The sequence below is a fragment of the Oryzias melastigma genome, linkage group LG16, assembly GCF_002922805.2.
Source record: "Oryzias melastigma strain HK-1 linkage group LG16, ASM292280v2, whole genome shotgun sequence".
NCBI classification, from domain to species: domain Eukaryota; kingdom Metazoa; phylum Chordata; class Actinopteri; order Beloniformes; family Adrianichthyidae; genus Oryzias; species Oryzias melastigma.
The window spans coordinates 6,367,355-6,388,412 of NC_050527.1; the positions used below are offsets into that span (position 1 = coordinate 6,367,355).

The following is a 21,058-nucleotide window of genomic DNA, read 5'->3' on the forward strand; positions in this document are numbered from 1 at the left end:
TCCCCATCAGCTGTCTTTAGCATGATTTGGCAGCAGCTCTGTGTCTGTTCCATCTCCTGCTCTGTACTGCAGACAACCTGACCACCAGCACCTCTGCTCTACACATTAACACCAAAGAACTAATCCATCAACATCATCAAACAGCTGCTGGCAGCAGGCACCATCGAAACCAGGGACTGTCACAACCTGTGAGCTGTTCAGAGAGGGAACAAACCAAACCCAACGGTTTACCTCTCACGCTGGAGCGTCTCCGCTTTGAAATGGTTCAATAATAAATCAAGTAGGAAACTACATATATATATATATATATTTCATTTTTTAGCAGTGCAGCTGTAATCACAACTGTGTGGTAAATACAATGCATTTTAGTGATGTAGTAATGCAAAAAAGAGCTGCAGTTTACTGATATCTCAGATTTCTGCCACCAGAACACCTGTTTCTGTTTGTTTAAATTGACAATTTGATCAGCAACCTCATTTTTGAGGTTCTCTTCCATCCATTTTTTTTAAATTGTTCATTTATTGACAGAAAATGTAATAAAAAAAACGTTTTTGCTTAAAATAAAGGTCATGGTTGATACTGAAATATTTTTCTATTTATTTTATGATTTATTACTAGACAGATTTGTCTTTGTTTAATTCAAAGCAGGTGGATTAAGTCCCACTTCAACTATATTCCTCAGTCGGCTTTTACTTACTGTAAAATTGTGAAGTTTTAAGCCAAAAACGAAAAAGTCTGTTGGTTTTTTAAGACATATTTTCTGCAAAGCGGCAGGAGTTCATATAAGTTGTGGGCAGGACTGTTGGCGTAATCCTCAGCTGATTTCCCATCATTCCTTTGTTTACATTCTCTCCTGCTAGCTTACAGCCCCTTGCAACCTCAAGCTAACATTAGCAGAAGAACAAAATGCAGAGTAATATTGGAGCTATGTAGCCAAACAGTTTTGAGGCAGATGCCAGTCCAGACAAGGAAAACAAAGACATCAATGGATCTATTTTTGTACTTGTGGATGCATTGGAGTGGAGCAGAGAAGCGAGACTTTGGCCGGTCTATTTCAGGTCCTGTGTCACAACTTTCAGTTTTTTCAAATTTATGTTTGTAACTCCTGATCTATCACAATTTGAATAAAGGAATCCTCAGAAATACAAGTTTTAATCTGAATTTTCTTTATATATATATGTCCTCCATCATGAGAAAAAATGCTACAAGAAAAAGTTAAAAACATGATTTTCATTAGAGTGGGTCTTTGAGATGTTCATTAGTTTGTCACTGTTTTCTGACAAACAAAGATAAGTTCTCCAATATTGTAATTATTGCAACTCTTGAGAAAATTATTCATTTAACTTTTGGCTTATAATGATGATCATCATGGATACAAATAAGTTAGGGAACTATTACTAATAAATGCTGAAATCTGCACTGACTCGACTGAGAGTGAAGGCGTGAGAAGACCAATGGAAACTGAGATTCATTCATGTTCTGGGTGTCTTTAAAGCTTTTATCTCTCAGCCTTGTATTTACAGAGTCCTCGTTTAATCTTGTAAACCTGTTACCACTGAATCACTCAAGGTCTTAAACTGTCAGCGAAGACCATTACTTTTAGAGCTTTCTCACGCGTTTACACACAGGTGCTGTTATTTGGCTCCATGAATGTAGAATAAAACAATTCAGTTCATGACGCATGGAATTATACTTACAAGAAAACAAAATAATTAAATTATGATTTATGTGGCCCGATTCAGAATGCATACTTTAAAAGAGCTCAGAGGGAGAACTCAGCTGAGAGATAAACAAATGCAGGTGACTCACAAAATGGCCGACAGTGTTGTTGGCTGTGGTGAGTTATTGTTGAAAAAGACGCTGAGTGGGGCAGTGTCAGGACATAGCGACAGAACAGGACTTGTAGCTTGGTTTTGATAAGTTGTGCTGAGAAAGACAAGTATATGGCTGTTTCTAGTGTTTCCCTTTTGCTTCCATTTTTTAAAATTTTTTTTGTGAGAACTGGACTGAGTGACCCCTCCCCCCGCTTACGTTTCAAACAGGAAGTACCTGCTGGCTCCAAGAAGCCAAATTCCCACAGACTTAAATTGAGAAATAAACAGCTATTACTCAGTCAGAATAACCATTCTTGCCCTGCTTCCCCATTTTTAACATGTTCTTGCTAATCCAATAATATTCTATTTACTTCACAAAGTGCACTTTGATGTGAATTCACCATTTTGTAGTGCAGTCTGAATCTACTATTCCAAAATCAAGTCCCCCAGAAATTTCCCAGAAGTCTTTGTGAAAAACTAGTTTGCATCAATGCTCACTATATTAGTGAATATAGATCACAATGCATTACATTAGAACAACTTTGGGGGAAAAATGAATTTAAATGACATTTTCTAACAAACTATTCACATTTGAATCATCAGAACATAGTGGATTCATTAATAAACATCGTAAAATGTTGGTATTGTTAAGATTTTCACTTTGTAAAATCAATGATGTCATTTAAAAAAAAAAAAAGGTAATAAACATGATGTCCAAAATGCTTTTAAAATCTAGGACACTAGCTAGTCCCACATTCTATTAGTTTTAGTAGTAAGGGATTAGAGTGGGAATTTGGACATAGCTTCAGACTGACTCAGACCAGTCACAACTTACTGAGGACGTCTGGCTCCAACATGGCGAGGTCCTTACTGCGATAAAAGGGCAACAGAATGGACTTCATCCGGTTGGAGCCAGAAGTAAGTAAGTCATTTTTATGGGTGATGTCACACTACAGTCAATATTTGCTTCTTGGTAAACCTATACAGGCAAACAGAAAATGTAAAAGATTACACTACTTAAATATCTAAATCTAAATATATCTATATATCTAAAAAAAAAAAAAAAAGTGGAATGGTACTGTAAATAAAAGCAAATAAATGTTGCAGCCATTTCTATATAAAAATATATATATATATTTTATTAACTGTGTAGAGACCACTCTATTTTAGCCTTAAAACTCTCACTGAATTTTATTAGTAATTTTCATTGGTCAGTTTTATGTGATTTGGGTCTTTGTTGTTGGCAAACCTACAACTTGCCCAGGAGAACAGTTGAAATTTTCAGATATATTCATTAATGTGGAATGTCCCTGTTCAAATAAAATCTTACAAAAAAATGTTTTGGGAGTTTAAATACTTTTCTAATGTGTCAACACAACATAACAAAGAAAATAAGATAATTATATTTGGCCACTCTGACTTTACAATAATCATTTAATGTAACTTGCTTGATCATCTCTATAGCTTTTTTTTAAGTTATGAAAATCATACCATAGCCCTGCATAGTTTAAGACTTTTGACCTTTTTATGCAAAAACTTAATATAGTATTTTAAAAAGTGTCAATCCACTTGCTTAATAAAAAAGATTTGATAGTTCATCGATTGACAGCTCCAGAATTTTTCCACAGGTAAAAATCATCCCAAATAATTCACTTTTGGAGAAATTGAAGCTTCACCTCAGTCATTCCATGAAATCCTGCTCAGAGACATCATACATAAGCTTATATCTTAGACTTAGATGTGATTAATATCGAAAAAAAATCTTTTCAGCTTTTTGAATTTGGAGAATTTCTTAAAAATAAAAAAATCTGCTTCGGCTTACTCTTCCAGGGAGCCAGAAGGTAATAAGTGATCTTTTTATGCTCTAATAAGGGAAACACTAGCATCAAAGGAGGATACACTTTGTTTTCCATAACTCTAAATCCCTCTTTTCTCCCTCCTGCTGCAGTTCTGATCACAGTTGCTTTCGAGTAGACTCCCTCTCCCACTTGGTTCACTTGTCTGTACTTTTCTTGCTCTAATCTCTTTGTGGAAACATGAAAGTAGCCAGGCGTTACTGGACATCTCCGACACTTGCACCACTCATTAACAGCTTACGCAGAGAATTCTGGTAGGAACTCAAGCTGCTTCGGTTTCACTCATTACAAATCTCACAAGGAGAAGAAAATGGAGAAAAAGAAACCACTTCCCTCTGGTTTTTCTACAGAAAAAAAGAGCCTACAGTTAAAGAAATGATGCAGGTGAGCCATGCATTCATGGATCTGACATTTATTTAATGTAATCGGGAAAGAAAAATAAATTCAAGACAACTATAAATAAATGATGATTGTCTGCGTCGTGAACAGATGCAGAGGTTTAAGGGCAGTGTGACATTGAGAGTTAATTAAAAAAAATAATACTGCATTCCTGAATCCTTCATGAGGCAGGGCTGCATTTTTTATCAAGTTTTCATTGTGTGCTCCCGTTAATCAGTGCAAAGAGTTTGTGCTGGTCTGTTTTGTAAGAGAACTAAATAAAAATGTGTTCATAGCGAGGCTAGTACTGTCCTGTAGCACAAGGTTAATGATAAAATTTGACCCAGTCACTGACGGACAGATCAGGAGATTACCCCCTCTGCGAGCACACACACACTTCATCGTCCAGATCAACAAACACATTCCAGCAGAGTATGTCTCCACAGGCACACATTAATTAACCAGCAAAATAGCAACTCCTTGCCTCAGCCAAACACCGCTCAAGCTGTCACGTTCTAATTAAGGCAAGTGGTAGCAGCCAAGAGACTAAACAAACCATGCTTTGTCTGCACACAAGTTCAACTTTACACCATGTAATTCTGCAAATACTAACTATGGCGGACGCTACTTCAATTTTAGACACAATAATCATAAGAATAACAGCAACAATAAAACTTTAAGTCATCTCGATTTCTCATAATTTCTTTAACAAATAGATAATTCCATCTTTTAAACCTTACCAGGAACTGATCTATATTCAGAACTGTCTTAAACGTGTTGATGCGTTCTCCCATCGTCTCCGCCCGTACGCCGCAGCTTGACCCGATGTCTGACTGTAACATTCAGACACTCCCTCCCTGGACATCTGCGCCTTATATCCGTCCTTCCACGTCTTTGCCGGTGCGAGGGACACAGACTGTACCTGCTTCTTCCTGTATAGACCTCAAGTGGTTGTGGTCAGACTGCACACACACAAACATACACACGCACACGCAGCAGGGGAAAGGTTAGAACAGGTACACGGGAGTTGACAATAAATTGTCAGCAGCTCTCAATTCAGAGGCCTGGAGGCCTGATCCGACAGGATCATATAAAGCTGAACACAAGCTTCAGCTAGAAGAATGATACTTGCTGACGGAAAGACGACCGTGACTACAATAAAACAGTGTGGGACAGGGTCACTCTACTGTACTTAATGTACTTTGATTACTGACACGCTATACTTTCGCCTGATCGCCGTCTGCTGAGGTGAAAGAGTTTTTGTTGCACTGCATGTACTTTGCTGCTTCTGGTATATACATTAAACTGATGTTCTTGGTAATTGTTAAAGGAAAGAGTACAAAATGTTAAAGAAAAAAGGCACCCTTGACTACAGATTTAAAGAAAACATCTTGCTGCAAACTGTTCGATGGTATCTTTGTCCTTTTTGTCCTTTGTGGTCAACACCCACACGTTTGTGTTCAACCACTGAATCTTCTCCTGTGATGGCACATACAAAAAAAAATTCTAAAGAACCACAAAAAGGAAGCATGCTTTCCGCAACACAAACCTTCAGAGTATAAGGTTCATGACTCACCACAGCACAGCGTTTGGGTTTGTGGGTCTGAAACCGTCTGATCTGTGCATGGGTTCAGACTCTTCAGCTGCCTCTCTACTTAATTTCAAGGGACAGACAACTGTAAGCACGAGGAAGAGAAGGTTTCTCTGTGATCTGATGTGGTAGAACCTGACAACAGTCTCAGGTTATGTAACACTGTAGAGGTAGTGGAAAATCTGTGGGTCCACGGAGAGATTACAGGTTTAGGTTTGCATGGATGGGATAAATTAGCTACTGTAGCATCAGAACTGTTAATGTGTTTATTTTCAAGTTTAAAAAGTAATAAGTAAAATCACCTCTGGACTTCTAGGCTGAAGGGAAACAAAAGTGGGCCCAACATGATTTCATTAAAGTCCCCTATAGGTGTCTTTACATAAGTACATTAGCCCAGATTCACTCAATGAATATATTTATAATACATTATAAAAAGGAAAAACAAATGACAAAAATATTTCCTGGTAATCTACTTTTTTTAAATACTGAAAATTACTTGCATCCATTTATTTGCATTTTGTACAGAAGCTGCACAGAGATTAAGGCTTGGTCTTTTGATCGATAGGTTTTCAATAAATCCTCACCTTTATAACAGCCTCACTAAGTGTCTTTCAACAAGTGCCAGAGTTGTGTGTCTCATTTATTGAAGGGGCCATACTATGAAAAAACTAATTTTTGAGCTTTTAAGTGTGTTATACTGTTCAGTCCTCACTATAAAGAACCCCATAGTGGTATTTTGATCCATTCACACATTTCTGAGTAATTCTCTAAAAACCTGCACTCTCAACAGCAGCCCCTCCCACACCCACGAAAACGACCGGGTCCTCACAATCTGGCATCACAGAGTGAGACAGCCCCTTTCAGGAAGAGTTTGCTCTCCCCAAGTCAAACAGCAACACCTAATTCTCCACGGAGCTAGCACTCTTCAGTAAAAAAAACTTCATTTTGGATCCAGAATACTGTATATCTTCCAATTGTGTCCTGTCTTCAATAAATTCCAGTTCAAACTGGTGTTTCTTGTTTTAGACGCGGGGCTCCTTTCAGACTCACACACACACCCCGGTCGGGTACAGTCGTCCAGACCTCGAGTGTATTTGTGTTGTGAACCAGTGTAGCGATGCCCAGGCCTTCTAAGGGCAGATATATGGTATATGTGCATCAAAAATTGGATGTTTATTTTCGTGGGAGAAATGCAGGCGCATTTAGGATGACGTCATGAAATGGGCAGCACCCATTGTTCATGTCTTGTATACGTTCAACATAAAAAAAACTTTTTTTTCTCTCAGAGGGAACTCTACCTCACCACCAGCCTTAACACCTTTTATTTCTTTAAATCTTTTTTCACTCAAAGGATATGTTTCTCCCCAAGTCCCGCCGTCTGTTCCAAATTTGATGCAAATCCGGGAGTACTAATTTATGCAATTCTGCCAAAGACCACAAGAGAGATGGAAGCAATCAATGACTGTAAATGAGAAGTGGACTGAGTGACCCCTCCCACTTTGCGTTCCTAAATAGGATGTACCTGCGTCACAAAAAGCTGAAATTCCATAGACTTCTATTGAGAAATAGGCAGCTATGACTTTGTCATTTTATTTGTCAGAATAACCACTCTTGTTCTGCTACATCTTTTTAACATGTTTTTGCTAATCCTATTTTTTTTCCATTTTTTTTTTGTAGTGTAATTTATTCAAGTTATAAACTGACCAATCAAATGGCTCAATTAAAGTAGGTGTCAAACATTCGAAGCATTAGATTGATAAAGAGAGTGGTTTCCATGGAGATTTAGACTAAGACTTACACAGACCAATCAAGGCTTACTGAGGACGTCTGGTTCCAAGATGGCGACACACATATTGCAGAAAAATGGCAACAAAATTGACTTCATTTGGTTAGAACTGGAAGCAACTCAATTTCTCACTCGCTCTGTCCAGTTTTTTATATACAGTTAATGTTATAAAAGTCTGATTTTAAAACAAAAATAAAAATATGTATTGTCTGGTTTCCAAAATACTTTTGATGTCCATAACTTTATTAAATGTTTGGTACAATTGTGGGTAAGGGGTTAAAATGAAGTAATTTTGTTTTTTTAGAAGCTCAGATTATTACATTTTAGGGGTATGTCTTTGATTGGCAGACGGGTGGACCCATGGTTGAAGTCAACAGAACTTCTTGATTTTGTTTCACACAACATTTTTTTTTCAGAACTTTGTTGAGCTGGGTGGATAAAACTGATCAATATGCCCCTTTACCCCAAGGATCTAATTGTTCAACGTTTTACCCTAGTTATCAAAGCTGTACATTTATTACCTTCTTCCATCTCACCTGAGCCTGAACCCCCCCAACCGATTTTTCCCTTCCCCGTACGTCCCCCTTAAACTTTCCCTCTCACGACTCCTGGTCCTCGTCCATCCAAACCCCCCAACCCCTGAGGTGAAACCTTACTCGTGGATAATTTTAGCAGCAGTGTGACCCAATGTTCACTGACACATTTCTCCCCGCTCCTCCCTCTCTTTCACACCGTTTGTCTCTTCTTGGGCCCTGCTGTCCCTGGAGACTTGTTGTACAGGCAGACGGAGCGCGTTACACAAAAGAAGTTATTGACAGTATTTCACAACATGGGGCTTGATCGTAATGAAACGGTTATAAAGCTAATGAGTCATAATTACACCTATTTGAAAAAATACCAATATTCTTTAAATTGAACGGCTTAATCACCTACATTGCTTTTATTTCAGTTCTTGGCAATTAGTAGGCGATTATTATCCCCTTTAGTAGACTGTAGCATCTCAGAGTTATACGATAATTTTTACAAACTCGGCTCTTAACACTCTTCTACTTTCACCCACATTTTTCGCATACACTGAAAGACACAACAAGCATGGAACAGGACAGGCTGTGTGTGTCTGCAGCTCCACTCCCGCCGTCTGTCAGCGTCACACGAGCCCACAGGGGGAGCCTCCTCTTTGTCAAGGTCAAGGGTCAACAACAGTTGTGTCACTCGGCGGAAATTAACACAACCGAACAAGCTCAGCACATATTAATTTAGTGATCTGTGGGTCAAAGGACAGGAAAACGAGGCTCAAACTGACTGAAATGTGTGAACTATTGTCCACCACGTAACACTGAAAAGTGTTATTTTACCACTCCAGATTCAACCAATAAACAACTGACTCTTGTTACCTAAGATAAAGGACATTGTCTGAGTAAAATAGCTGGAAAAATATTCAACAAATACTCAAATGAAGAAATGAATAGTAAAATACCTTAACATTTCAGTTTTTTTCACACTCAGATTCTTCTTTTTAACATTTTCCATCACACTTTCTTTTTCTTTTTTGTTATGTTTGGCATAAAAAAAGCTCAGATGTCGTCAATTGCTTATCAATGAAACAGTCCTGAACCTCTTAATGGGGGAACAGAAACACAGATGTCTCCAATTCGCTCTCAGCATCAGCGGTAAGAAACTGTGAGACAATTTTAAAGACAATAGACGCCGCCTTCTGCTCCTCATCATTAAACAAATTCATCCATTAACAGCTTCTCAAGCACACAGAGGCAGCTTTTACACCTGCAGAGACGTGTAAATATTTTATTTTTGGTATTTACATGTAAAGGAATATCTAATCAAAGTTAGGATCTGGTTTCTGGCTAGAGTTTGCATCATTCAAGAGAAGGTTTTAGAGAAGAAGAAAGGCCTGACATGAAAAATCGGCAGACTTTTTAATTAAAAAGGGCTTAGTAAATGAATACATTTGCCAACAAAAGATGTTACACTTTTTGTAAGAGCTTAGGAAAGACTAAATTAATATTGATCATTAATTTAAAAAAATAGTTTCATCCATAATCCCTTTGTGTTATTATTTGTACCCTTTTTCTTTCCAATTTTTATGACAAAACTACAAAAACGGGGCAGAAAAACGAAACTTAAACTATTATTTCATGTCAATATAAATTAACCATCAATAAGTGCAAAATACATTTTTATTAGGACATATATTTTAATAATGATTATTATAATTAAAATCAAGCAGTTTTCCAAAATAAAAAGATTTTTCATTAAAACTCAAACTCCCCATCAAAGATGAATAAAGTAAATATTTGACACCAGATGCATTAAGATGCTCCACAAAGCCGGGGTGATCATTTAAGCAGGTGACAAAGTGATGTGACTTCACCTCAGCACGTATATCTAACCATTCTGCTCGGGTTTCTCGTATATAGGTATTTTTAACCTCCAACGTGTAAAAGAGAAACGACTTTACAAGGCGGCCGCATGAGGAGACACGGAAAAGAAATCAGCTCAAAAAAAGTTTAATCTTGTCCAGGATAATACTCTAAGGGAAAAACTGAGGGCTGAGCGTCTACAGTAATAATACAAGTTATGGCGAATGACTGAGTAGTTTGTAACTCTCCTCGGTGTGGACCGTTGATTAATGGACGGAACTTTTGTAACAGAAGAGGAAGATTGATTTGACCTGATGAGCAGTTGGTGTGATGCATCAGGGAAAGATGAAAGATGGAGGATGCAGATGACAGAAACAGAGCAGGTACAGTTTTGAGCAAGAGAAGAGAGCTTGATCTTCTGATGGGTTCATGAACAGGTGTAGCTGCATACTACCACTTAGGAAAAGGGAGCTCTTCTTGAAGCACAGACAGTACAGCAAACAGGTAAAGAGAGGAAATGCCTACCAGGGTCTGCTGGTATCTCAGAGCCTTCCTTTGCGACGCATCTGCAGCCATGGACACAATGTCACTGATCCAGAAATAACCTCGCTGGACACCCCAGCATTTCCAGTGGTGTAGGCAACACCATACACGCGCACCCACTCTGTCTTGTGTATATATTATGAAGCACCAGGTCGAATAAACAAGCAAATATCTTCTAATGTTTCCCAGATGCTTCGGGATGGGACCTCAAAGGCGCTTTGAGCTGAGACAGGTCACAAAAGTGTGAAGAAGATCCTTCCAGAACTTCTTCTCCAGGTGATCCAGAGGCGGCGAGCCATCCCGCTCCACCAGCGGACTGACGGAAACCAGACGGGCAGACAAAGCAGCGCAAAGCCATCTGATGAGGCAGGGAAGGACACCGCGCTTTCCTTTATTAGAACTGCAGACACCTCATAGCGCGCACACACAACTTGTAGTATTTGCAGCAACCTCACCCCCCACCACCACCACCACTGCCAGCCATTAGATGTGTGTGTTTGGATGGCTTGCTCTTGTTTGGACAGGGGTAGAGGAGAGGGTGGGAATTGGAAGGGCACCCCCTCATAGGGCTGCCCCTGCAACGTGAGTGGGAAGGTGCACACGACACCCCCGTGACAGCTCACACCTTACAAGCCAATGCACCGAGGCAATCCCCGCAGCAGTCACATGCTGTGGCAGCCCCCCCATCACTAAATGTTCTCTTTCACAGGAAATCATAAACTGTCCCCCCACCACCAAGAAAAAAAGTGATTCTCAATGGGTTTGAACAGCAGGTTCAAAAATCTTAAAAGAGCAAAAAAAAAGGAGTGAATTCAATTTTTGTGTGGAAAGCTCCTCCAGCCCCTGATCCCTCACAGATCAGTCTCTCACTGAAGCTCCTCTCTTCTTCTGATGACAGGAACAAAAACAAAATCTTAAGCCCGCCCTGCTTTGTGGCCAGGCCCATATCACACTTATCTCCAAGTTCCATCTGATGCCAGCCAGAAATGTGTTATTTTGACCGCTGTGTGTTTAAGTGAGTGTGTCAAGGGAGAGTGACTCTGGACAGCTGGCTGAGCCTCAATCTGATACACTCAGAACATTATCAGTGGGTGGCGGCAGGCAGCGCCAACGATACGTGTGGGAGATGCATCCATCTCCGTCGCAGCCAGAGGAGACCTGAGCGCAGTCGAATAGTGGGGAGCGAGTTACACTATACCTGAGAACGGAGAGGGGGGAAGAGGAGGAGGGAGGGGGGCAGGCTATACGCCGGCAACAACACACCCAAACACAGCAACAAGGAGGATCAGATGCAGCGGAGCGTGCACAGGAGAAGCCGCGGTGTACATTCGGGCAGAGGCCTCGCATTCCGCATAAACGCAGCAAGAAAATCAAACGTGCACTTGGTTTTCATCAAAAGAAATGGAGTTTTATTGTGTCTCTGGCAGTCGGAAGTGATGAGTCCAAAAAGAATCACTTTAATCCTCTCAATAGACTGTGTCCTGAATAAGAGAATAAAGCTGTGCAAAGAACAGCATCTTCTGTTACAAATACTGTTTTGACCACATGTGGGGGTTATTTACTCATCAACACTGTGGTGACTGAACACGGTTGGTCCTGGAAGGGAACTTCCTGTCTGTGCTCACGCACCTTTCACAAACACTTCTGTGTATGAAAAGATGGCACAGCAGAGGCGCAACCAAATGCCTTCCCTCCATACTGTATCAGGTACAGTCGAATGGACCATAAAACTCCCACATGGAGAGAAATACTAGAAATAAAGATCAAAGTTTGTGAATGTAGCACCACAGTTAGCCCCTCAGCCTGACATGAACAGGAGGGCTTTACCTGAAAATAACGAGTGTAGATATTTATGGTTAAAATGCTGCTTGTTTGAGCAAAAATACACAGAAATTACGAATAAAAAGACCTCAAGACATCCTTCAGAAGTCATCCTGTAAGTCACACTAAAGGGGGAAAAGTTGTTCTCTTTAAGTTTGATTTCTTTACTTTTAGTAACAAGCTTTGGTTCGAACGGAACAGATTGATTTTAATCTGCAGGGTATAAATATTTATGATTAAGAGCTGATGAAAAGCATTAGTCTTTGCTGTGCTGCCACCTGCCTGTCAGTTTACTAAAAATACAAAATGGCTGTAAAAATTCTTACAAAAAAAACAATTTCATATAAAATCAAGCCAGAAAAATAGATTTGTGTAAAAAAAAAAAAAAAAAAAAGCTTTGTAAAAATAATGATTTGGGAAACAGAGTACATGTGGGGTTTGACAGGAATCAAATACAAGCCCACTAACTGGCATGAGCACAAACACATATATATAAAAGAGCATGTTTTTGTTTGTAGATCGGCTAACCTGCTCGTCTTTTTTCCCCCAATACTTTCTTTCTGTGTCTGGAAAAGGTGGTTCACGGTTGGTCTCCTGTAACAGGGAATGTGTGGCAGTAGGGGGCATGCTCTGAGCTGCCGTGACGCCCGTGCTTGGGAGGCTGCACGGAAACGATCGACCTAAAGTGCACTTCTTGCATTTCAACACTGGGGCTGGTACTTGGGGAAGAGGTAAAGGTCTTTGCAGAGTGAGCTGGTGAACTCTGACATCTCTTTGCAGCGATGGTGGGCCGTGCCGGGGGCGTAACCCTCCCGCTCCTTAATACGTCTGTTGACCTAAAGAAGCAAGTTTGAGATGATTAGAAAAGCCTTTTAGGGGACTGTAATGAATAAATAAAAACAAAAAGTGCATCCTTCACCTGCACGAGGATGTCTGCTAGGTGAGTGTCTCGGGCATTGAGGCGGAGTGCTGTATTCAGTTCTTGGATAAACCAGGATCCTTTCTTGGTGTTTCGCATGGCTGCTGTGCCTGAAAAAGATTATTTGAAGGCTTTAACAACCCAGTCCAGTTAAAATTGTGATTTCTCGTGATAAGGAGATATTAAATAATATACTGTAGTATCCCTCTCTTCCTTTCCCAGACTTTACCTGTTTTAAGTCTCATTATTTTGTGGTTAACAACAAAAACAGCAGAAGAAAACACTCCACAAAAGTAGTTTTTCAGCTTATATTTTTTTATTTATTAGTGGATTTACTCTCTTCACGTCTTTATGTCTCATGCATCAGCCCCCTCCCTTTATTTCCTTAAAACCCCCAATAGAAACCCTAAAATCCATTGACAGAACCTAGGGCTGGCGTGTGTCTCTGGGTGGTGCGTTCACTGAGTTCTGGACATTAGCGAACCCAAACAGCCCAACTCAGTCTGTTATAATATACTTTGTCATTTTTCTCAAATCTGCAGCAAAACTAAGCAATTGATTAATTTAACAGTGTGGAACACAATTAAATTAATCAATTATAAATTGATCAGTTCTTCTAGGACTCGACAAGCAGAGACTATTTTACAAGTTCTAAAATTCTAACATCTTCCAAAATAAACCTAAAACTGTTTCAGAAACCTTAAATGGATGAAAAAATAAGACCAAATCTTAATGGTTTGGTTGAATGGATCGCTCAGAAACACAAGAAATGTAGAAGAATTCCAGTTTTTTCCACTTTAAAGAAATGTTTTTGAAACTACTTCTTCTTTAGAACGTGTCAGACTGGAAATCTGCTTTTTCTTGGCTCCTTTTCTGTAATGAAGAGATCCCATGAACGTGTTCTCACAGGCATTGAGGTTCATGTTCCTACAGGCACATTTGGATTTACTCACAAACACACTAAAGAGAGTGACTCTTTAATAACTGTTTGAAAGATGTTTTCTTTAATCACAATATTGTTATTGACCTGAAACAACAGAGATGTGGTCATTACTGCCTATGCAGGGTAAAAATGATTTACATCGCAGTTGATGAACGTGGTTTACAGTTCATGAATAAATCAAGCTCAGAATAGCAAATGGGACCAACTTACAAATTCTCTGACCTTTGAGAGAAGCAAAGCCGCAGATCATGTCCGACCGCTGAGGCAGTTTAATCCTTTGCCTCCCTGTGCTCGCTCTCTGCCTGCCGTCTGCATCTCCCTGCTCCTCCCTCCCAGCATCCCGCTGTTCACAGGTTGGTGAAAAGGTCCTTGCTGGCCCGTCTATCTGCTCCACGCCACAGTCCATCTCATCTGTTAGAAAGAAAAAAGAAATAAAAGCTTATGTTCAGCTAACACCAAAAATGTTAATACTACAATAACTGTTTTTAAAATATATCTGCATCATTTGTTTTATTAGGACTCTATTCTTCCAGCATTACTCCCAGTAAGTTAAGAACAAAGCTTTACTGAATCTTTAACAAACATCCTCCTTTCTCACCTCCTCTGCAGGCCTGAATGAAAAACATTTTTGGCTTGTTCTGCAGCAGCGGGCAATGCGCGTTATCAAAGGCCTCAAACACCCAGTCCAGCTGAAAATGACACATTTACATTTGAAATAATTCAAAAAGCAAAATTACTTCTAAACAATTAAAACTCATGAAGCCTACAGGACAAAATATGTGACATGCTCACCGGCAGCAGCTGTCCATCTGTGCCATAAACTGCTCCATCCACCCCATGGGAAAGCAGACACACCACACAGCTATCGACATTCTGGTGATCTGGTCGTCTGCAGAAGTTCTCGATGCACATCTTCATATCCTGGAGAAAATAAATAGGATGCTGATTGGTACACAGGAGCTTAAAAACCCTGTAATTTATTTTTCTGTTATTTCTTTTGCAAAAATGAAAAAACTCAACCAAAAAAACTATCTGGGAAAAGTATTAAATGTGCTAAAGTGTGTTGTTTTAAACTTAAGTTTAAGTTGTCAAAGTTTTATTAACCAATCCAACTTGCAACTGGTAAAAAAAATAATAAATGAGGAAAAAAAAAAACACTTTTTTTAACCCTTGTGCTACCTCATAGGATCCAGATGACCCCATCCTTATATTGATGTGTGATCACTCCCATAATAAACGTCAACAAAGGTGGAAAGGATTCTAAGTAGGGGTGTAACGGATCACAAAAACTAAAGATTCGGATCATGCAACAGTTTCAGGGTCACAGTTCGGATCATATTTCAGATCAGTAAAAAGTAAAAGAAAAACTGCAAAAACATAAAAGCTAAATTAATTTTTGGAAACGCTTCAAAACATATATTTAATAAAACATATAAAGTACTTCACACACACAAAAGGCTACTTATATATGTAACATCAAAATATTTACTCATTGAGGTCTACTTATTGAAACAAAACATCTTTAAACTTTGAACACAAACAAAATGCTTAAACGTGTAGTTCATTCATGATTGCATTTACATGTCTTGAGACCAAATCTACAAAAACTGAAAGAAAAGAATGCTTAAAAATAGTGTTAAAATACCAAATCTATGTGGTGTACCCCTTAAAATATTTTGAAACTAACTGTGGTAACATTTAAATATTTAAAATAATAATTGTTATCGATAAAACATGGCACTGCCGGGCCCGCTTTTCCTGACGATTTATGATCCCTTTTTCCTGTCATACTGTCGTCCCCAGACGGCACAGGTAAGTCCGTTACGGAGCAGCAGCTTTCTCCTGTGAGGCTCAGTTGCTGCTCTTGCCTAGGAGCTTCTCTGAACCCAAAAATGGAAAAGTGTACCGATGCTTTTAGTCAGCTCTTAAAATTAAATAAACCTGATATCTATCGATCCGCGTCCTCCATTATGAAGTCGAGAAAAGTTTTTGATGGAAGTTCCTCCCACACACAGCGGGAGCATCAGGTGAACAAACTTTAAGATAACTGTGAAGCAATTGATTTAAATTATGCGAGCCCGAGGTGTGTGTGTGCGCGGGACGTGGGGGCATCACAGATTATCCGTGATCCATTAGACCCCTTTAAATCTGGCACGGACACCAGTGAAGATATAAAATCCTTTGGAAAAAAAAGTTCAGTCCGCAGTCTTGTGGGGTCCAGATGACCCCACTTTAAATGTTAACATGCCTAGGATAGCACAAGGGTTGAAATAAATATTGAAAGTTACAAGTTAATTAAATAAATGAATTTACAACTAATTTCTACTATCAAAGACTCACCTGAGCAGTAAGGTCTCTGTGGACATTGACCGAATAGTCCAGCTCGGTGAACAGCTTCCTGAGGACCTCGTCGTCCACCTCACCTCCCTTCCGTGGGTCGAGCTCAGAGGAAGCGCAGGGGTCAAAGGTGATGTTGCTGATCACCAAGGCTAAACCCCGAGGAGATGAATTCATCCTGTAAGACTTCAGTCAGTAGAGCAGAATCAGTGACGTGAGTGAAAGTAGCACAAGGAAAGAATCCACTGCAGGTCAGAGATCTACCTGTTGGCTGTGAGACCGGTAGAAGTCAGCTGAGCACGCCAGAACGGGGGTGTTGATGGGACTGTCGGCGTCGAGGCTGAACTCCATGGACTCTGTGGTGGAGACATACAAACACACAGCAAAAAGAACAGAATAAATGTTACTATTTGAGAAGCTCACAGAGCTGTCAGGTGACTGAAAGCTGCTGCAACAACAAACTTTGTGCTGGAAGGCTGTGAATGAGTCACCCTCGAGGTGTGGTCTTTGTTCTTAATACTAACAAATACCTGCACCTTTCTCAGTACAGTCTGAACATTTAGAGACGCTTTGAAGTCTGTTACAAGTTTGGATCACAAAGAGTGCATCATCGTGGAGCTGCTGGCTCCAAAAGTTTACTTTTTGAACAATGTTGACTAAAATCACAAATTGGGCAAACAAGCTCATGAAACTCACCGAGAGTCTTTGCTCTCTTTGGAGCAAACTCCTCTTGAGTTGGAAGTGGCAACGAAGATCCAGATCTCTGAGATTTGAGAGGAAAAAAATGGCTGATTAAACAAATTAATCTGATAGAGGAGGGTTTTGATGTCTGATGAGCAGCAGTTATTCGGCATGATGACATCTTTTATTTGAATGTATTACAGTAATCTCCTGTCAGCTTTTTCAGCCACTCAGCAGGCGCACAGAGTGAGGAATAAAAGGCAGACACAGAGCGGGATTCTCACATCTGTGTGCTTATCACTTCCTCTTGCCTTCAACCTTTGTCTTTCTTTGTTCTCATCTCTGGCTGAAGGCTCTGAGCGGCAGCAGCGGCAGCTATCTGAGTCATGGACGGGGTACGACGTGCTGCTGCTCACCTCACTCTCTCTGTTTAAAAATGGCGCCTGAAAAAGAAATCATGCAACCTAAGCTTTCCCTAACTGCATTTAGTCTTGAAGCTGCAAATCAGGTAGAAGCACCTCAGGAGGCGTATAGTTCTGGTCTCGTCGTGTGTTCCTGAGCATGCTCTGCTCACCTCTCTCTTGTTGTCTGTTCGTTCCAGCCGCCCTGGTCGTCCTGTTGTCTCTGTCTCAGGCTGGACAGACTATGAAGACAAATAGTCACAAATCTGCAGTGATTTCCGCATGATGGTGAGTGTTGATAGGAACCAAAGCAGGAACTCACATCCAAAAAAACATCTCTGCCCTCTTCCTCTGTCGCTCGTGTGAGCAGGTCGCACAGGTGCTCCTGTTCAGTTTGTTTGAGTGCTGAGCAGAAGCTCTTGAAAGCTCTGGGTCCTCGCTTTGGTAAAAGAAGTACCAGCTGAAAGCTCCTCTGTTGAGAAGTTTTCAGTACCTGGAGTTGAAAAGATTGGAAAAAATCTTGAGGGTCACAGCCGGCGCTTAACCAGTCAGACGTTACCAGGGTAACATCCCAGTACATTCCTAAAAGGTGTCAACACCAACTCATTTAAGGTCCCTGAAATGACATTTAAAGTTTGACTGTACGTCAAGAAAAGCTATTTTCTATGTACTCACATTCATAATTCTCAGAAAATCCTATTGAAATGTAGATGAATAACTCAGCCCTCTCAAATTTCAATTCCACGTGTTTGTTGACCAAGTCGGCAGTGAACTCTACAGAGACTCAATGCAAATAAACTGACTGCTCACTGGTGAAAAGTTGAGGTTATGAAAATTCTTGAAATATTTGTTATCACTTAAAGACCTAATTTTAAAATGAGATTTCAAAACTGTGATATAAGCAGTTTGATCCATAAATCGAATATTTTTTCTAGACCTGAAGTGACTTTTTTTTTTACATCAAAGAGTCGAAGGAAAATTACATTTATTTTAATGATTTTCTTTAGTATTGTGCACAAACTAACTCCTAACAATACAAATATTTATGAGCCTCGTCTGAGTTAAAAGATGTCATAAATGTCTGAGGTAAACCTGCCAAATGTATTTATTTTTTCTATTAACAATTTTAGATTATTAAAGTACTGACTATTTTTTCATATTATCTTTTTTTATTAATTATTAAAACACTATGCATACAACTACTCATATAAACTAAACAAAGGTATAACTTTCATTGATAAAATTTGGGATTTTTATGCAAAAAAAAAAAGATAAAGCAGATTACTTTTATAAAGTAAATTCTGATTTGATTCAGATTTTCTAAACCCAGCCTCAGCATCAGAAGATGACTGTACATCTATAGTAGCATAAAGGAAAACTCAACTATTGCTGGCTGTTTTTTTTTTTTGTTTTTTTTTTTTAGGCTTTGGGGTGTACTGGCAACCTCACTAAAGTGTAACATGGCGACAGCGACCTCATGAACCCAAACGTGACCAAGCAGGTTTAGAGAACAGATAGATAAAACTGTATACCCCAGGATGCAGAAATTGCTGTACCCATTCACCTTTTCTTTTAGGAATTAAATACAAAAATAAATCATAAAAAAATATAAACTCAGATGTACTTGCTGAGAGACTGGCAACTCGTCCAGGGTGTACCCCACCTTCACTCAGCAGTAGCTGGGAAGGCTTCGGCGACCCCGTGACCCAAAAAGTGATACAGCAGGTTAGGAGAATGGATGAATGGATGATATCAAAGGCATTTTCGAGGGTCGTTAGTCTAGTAGTGGTATATCTTAAAAGGTGAGATCATCAACTCCTAAGGCTGCTGTAGATGTAGGTTGATGCTTTACTCTCACTGCAGATTTTTTTTTACTGAGACTTTTTCCTATGAGCATTTGACAACTGATTTCAGAAAGTTTAACAGCTTTTAAAGCTCTTTGTCCAAATGTTGTTTACATGAAATATTAAAGATGCTTTAAATTAGTCACGACTCTCTTCACAATAACAACAAAAATGTTGTCAGACACAAAGAATAATTCAAGCCAGACAGAGCTGGTCATCTTAAATTCAAGTTAATCGGTTGTCTGATCCTGCATGCTCAGAAGACTGTCTGCGTTTGCACTCATACCATGATGCTCTCTGCCATATTCTCCGTCAGGATGGCATCTTCCACCAGTGTCTGAATGAGAAGCTCATCCACGACCAGCTCCTTCACCAGACGTACGGAGCACTTCCGCAGAGTGTCCCGGTCCCGCTTCAGCATCCCGCACTCCTGCGTGACACTGCAACAAGGCTGCGCGCGGGACCGTCTGTAGCTCCGCTTTAGTGAATGGTCTCACCAGAGACGTCCTCCTCCTCCGGGTTCGCCTCAGGGTCAGAGGAGTGCCAGTGTTTCCTCCTGAAAAGATACCGTTCATGAATATGATACGTGTAAACTGTTAAGGAGAGACAAACAATAAAGGTTATGCAGATGGTCTCCCCTAAAAAAAAAAAGAAGAAGAAAAAACGAAAGGAGAAAAAAAAAAACGAAAGAAACACGGTTAACATTAAGTTTACCAAACGGAGTATAAGTCTAAAAGATTAGATAAGAGTATTTAACTTTAATATTAAATGTATTCCAAGATAATCATGCCAGTTACAATGTAATATACAGTTGACAAGACAAACCAACCAAGCCTGGTACTATAGTAATGCTAACAGGCTAACTAGCTAAAACCGACTTTTCCTTGCAGCGAAGTTGTTGTCATTTCATTCGAGCCAACCTCAAAAGCTTACCGTTCTGCTGGTGCCACGGCGGAATATTTAATATCCAGTAAAAAATAACAAGCCAAGCAATGTATACACCTTCCACCCTCTTTGCTCAGAGCTCGACTTCCGCGGGGTACCTTCATGGATCAAAGAGGAAGGCACAACGTCATTGTTTTGGATTTCAACCAATGAAAGAGCAGAACATTTTGATTGACGTTTCCAGTATCCAATCACCGTGTCTTTCTTACACCGTTTCCTCTCCGCTATTTATTGCTCTGAAGAGGGCATTTTGAATTTGAATCACAAACAAGTCCCCTATTGATAGGAGGCTATCTGATGATGACACAAGTTTTTCTTTCAGAACCAATAAAAAGGGCACAAAAATAGAGGATGGACTTTTATTCAAATTTTATAGTTTACAATGAGGATAGAATTGTGAAAACATTATATATATATATATATATTATTAATCATGAAATATCGCTTAAACTTTTAGATCAATAATTAACGTTTTCTTTTATTTCTTACCATTATTTCTTTCATTATCTGTTCATAATTAATATTTCAAACAGCATTGTGGGCAACAATTGTCAACAGATAGTGTGTTTTGCTTTTACTGTTAAAATAATAGTCAAAAATGCATGTATTTATGATGTTATGCACATTTTTACAGTCAAATGTTATACAAGATATGCAAAAAACCTCTTCGTTTTAAAGACCCACACAAATGAAAATCCGTTTTGTTTTTTGTTTTTTTTATGTTTATGTGGCCTTTTTTCTGTTGATGGATGTATATAAAGAAAATTAAGATTAATATTGCATTGCTGAGTATTCCTTTATTCAAACTGTTACAAACCAGG

The 21,058-nt window shown here is 39.4% G+C and overlaps 2 protein-coding genes across 2 annotated transcripts in view; both read right to left on the minus strand.

Moving 5' to 3' along the window:
- clcn1b (chloride channel, voltage-sensitive 1b) overlaps window positions 1-11,602 on the minus strand; it is a 35,964-nt gene extending 24,362 nt beyond the window's left edge. Inside the window, exon 1 of the mRNA XM_024267757.2 lies at window positions 10,329-11,602. Coding sequence (XP_024123525.1) covers window positions 10,329-10,379 — 51 coding nt within the window. The 5' untranslated portion in view covers window positions 10,380-11,602. The remainder of the gene's footprint in view (window positions 1-10,328) is intronic.
- A 130-nt stretch (window positions 11,603-11,732) lies between these two features.
- casp2 (caspase 2, apoptosis-related cysteine peptidase) lies at window positions 11,733-19,867 on the minus strand. Its single transcript, XM_036215899.1, has 13 exons — window positions 19,861-19,867; window positions 19,579-19,784; window positions 17,771-17,941; window positions 17,622-17,690; window positions 17,332-17,490; window positions 17,063-17,129; window positions 16,631-16,722; window positions 16,370-16,552; window positions 14,822-14,950; window positions 14,628-14,718; window positions 14,240-14,440; window positions 13,087-13,196; window positions 11,733-13,003 (listed from the first exon to the last, which is right to left on the minus strand). The coding sequence occupies exons 1-13, from the start codon at window positions 19,865-19,867 to the stop codon at window positions 12,869-12,871; spliced, it is 1,620 nt and encodes a 539-aa protein (XP_036071792.1). The 3' UTR covers window positions 11,733-12,868.
- Window positions 19,868-21,058: the final 1,191 nt, after the last annotated feature.

What these genes read in the sequence shown, in the direction of transcription:
- casp2 (XM_036215899.1), bottom strand. An exon ending in GAACAGACAACAAGAGAGAG is followed by an intron (nt 17,491 to 17,621) that starts GTGAGCAGAGCA and finishes TTTCTTTTTCAG; the next exon opens with GCGCCATTTTTAAACAGAGA. An exon ending in TAGCAGACATCCTCGTGCAG is followed by an intron (nt 13,004 to 13,086) that starts GTGAAGGATGCA and finishes TTGCTTCTTTAG; the next exon opens with GTCAACAGACGTATTAAGGA.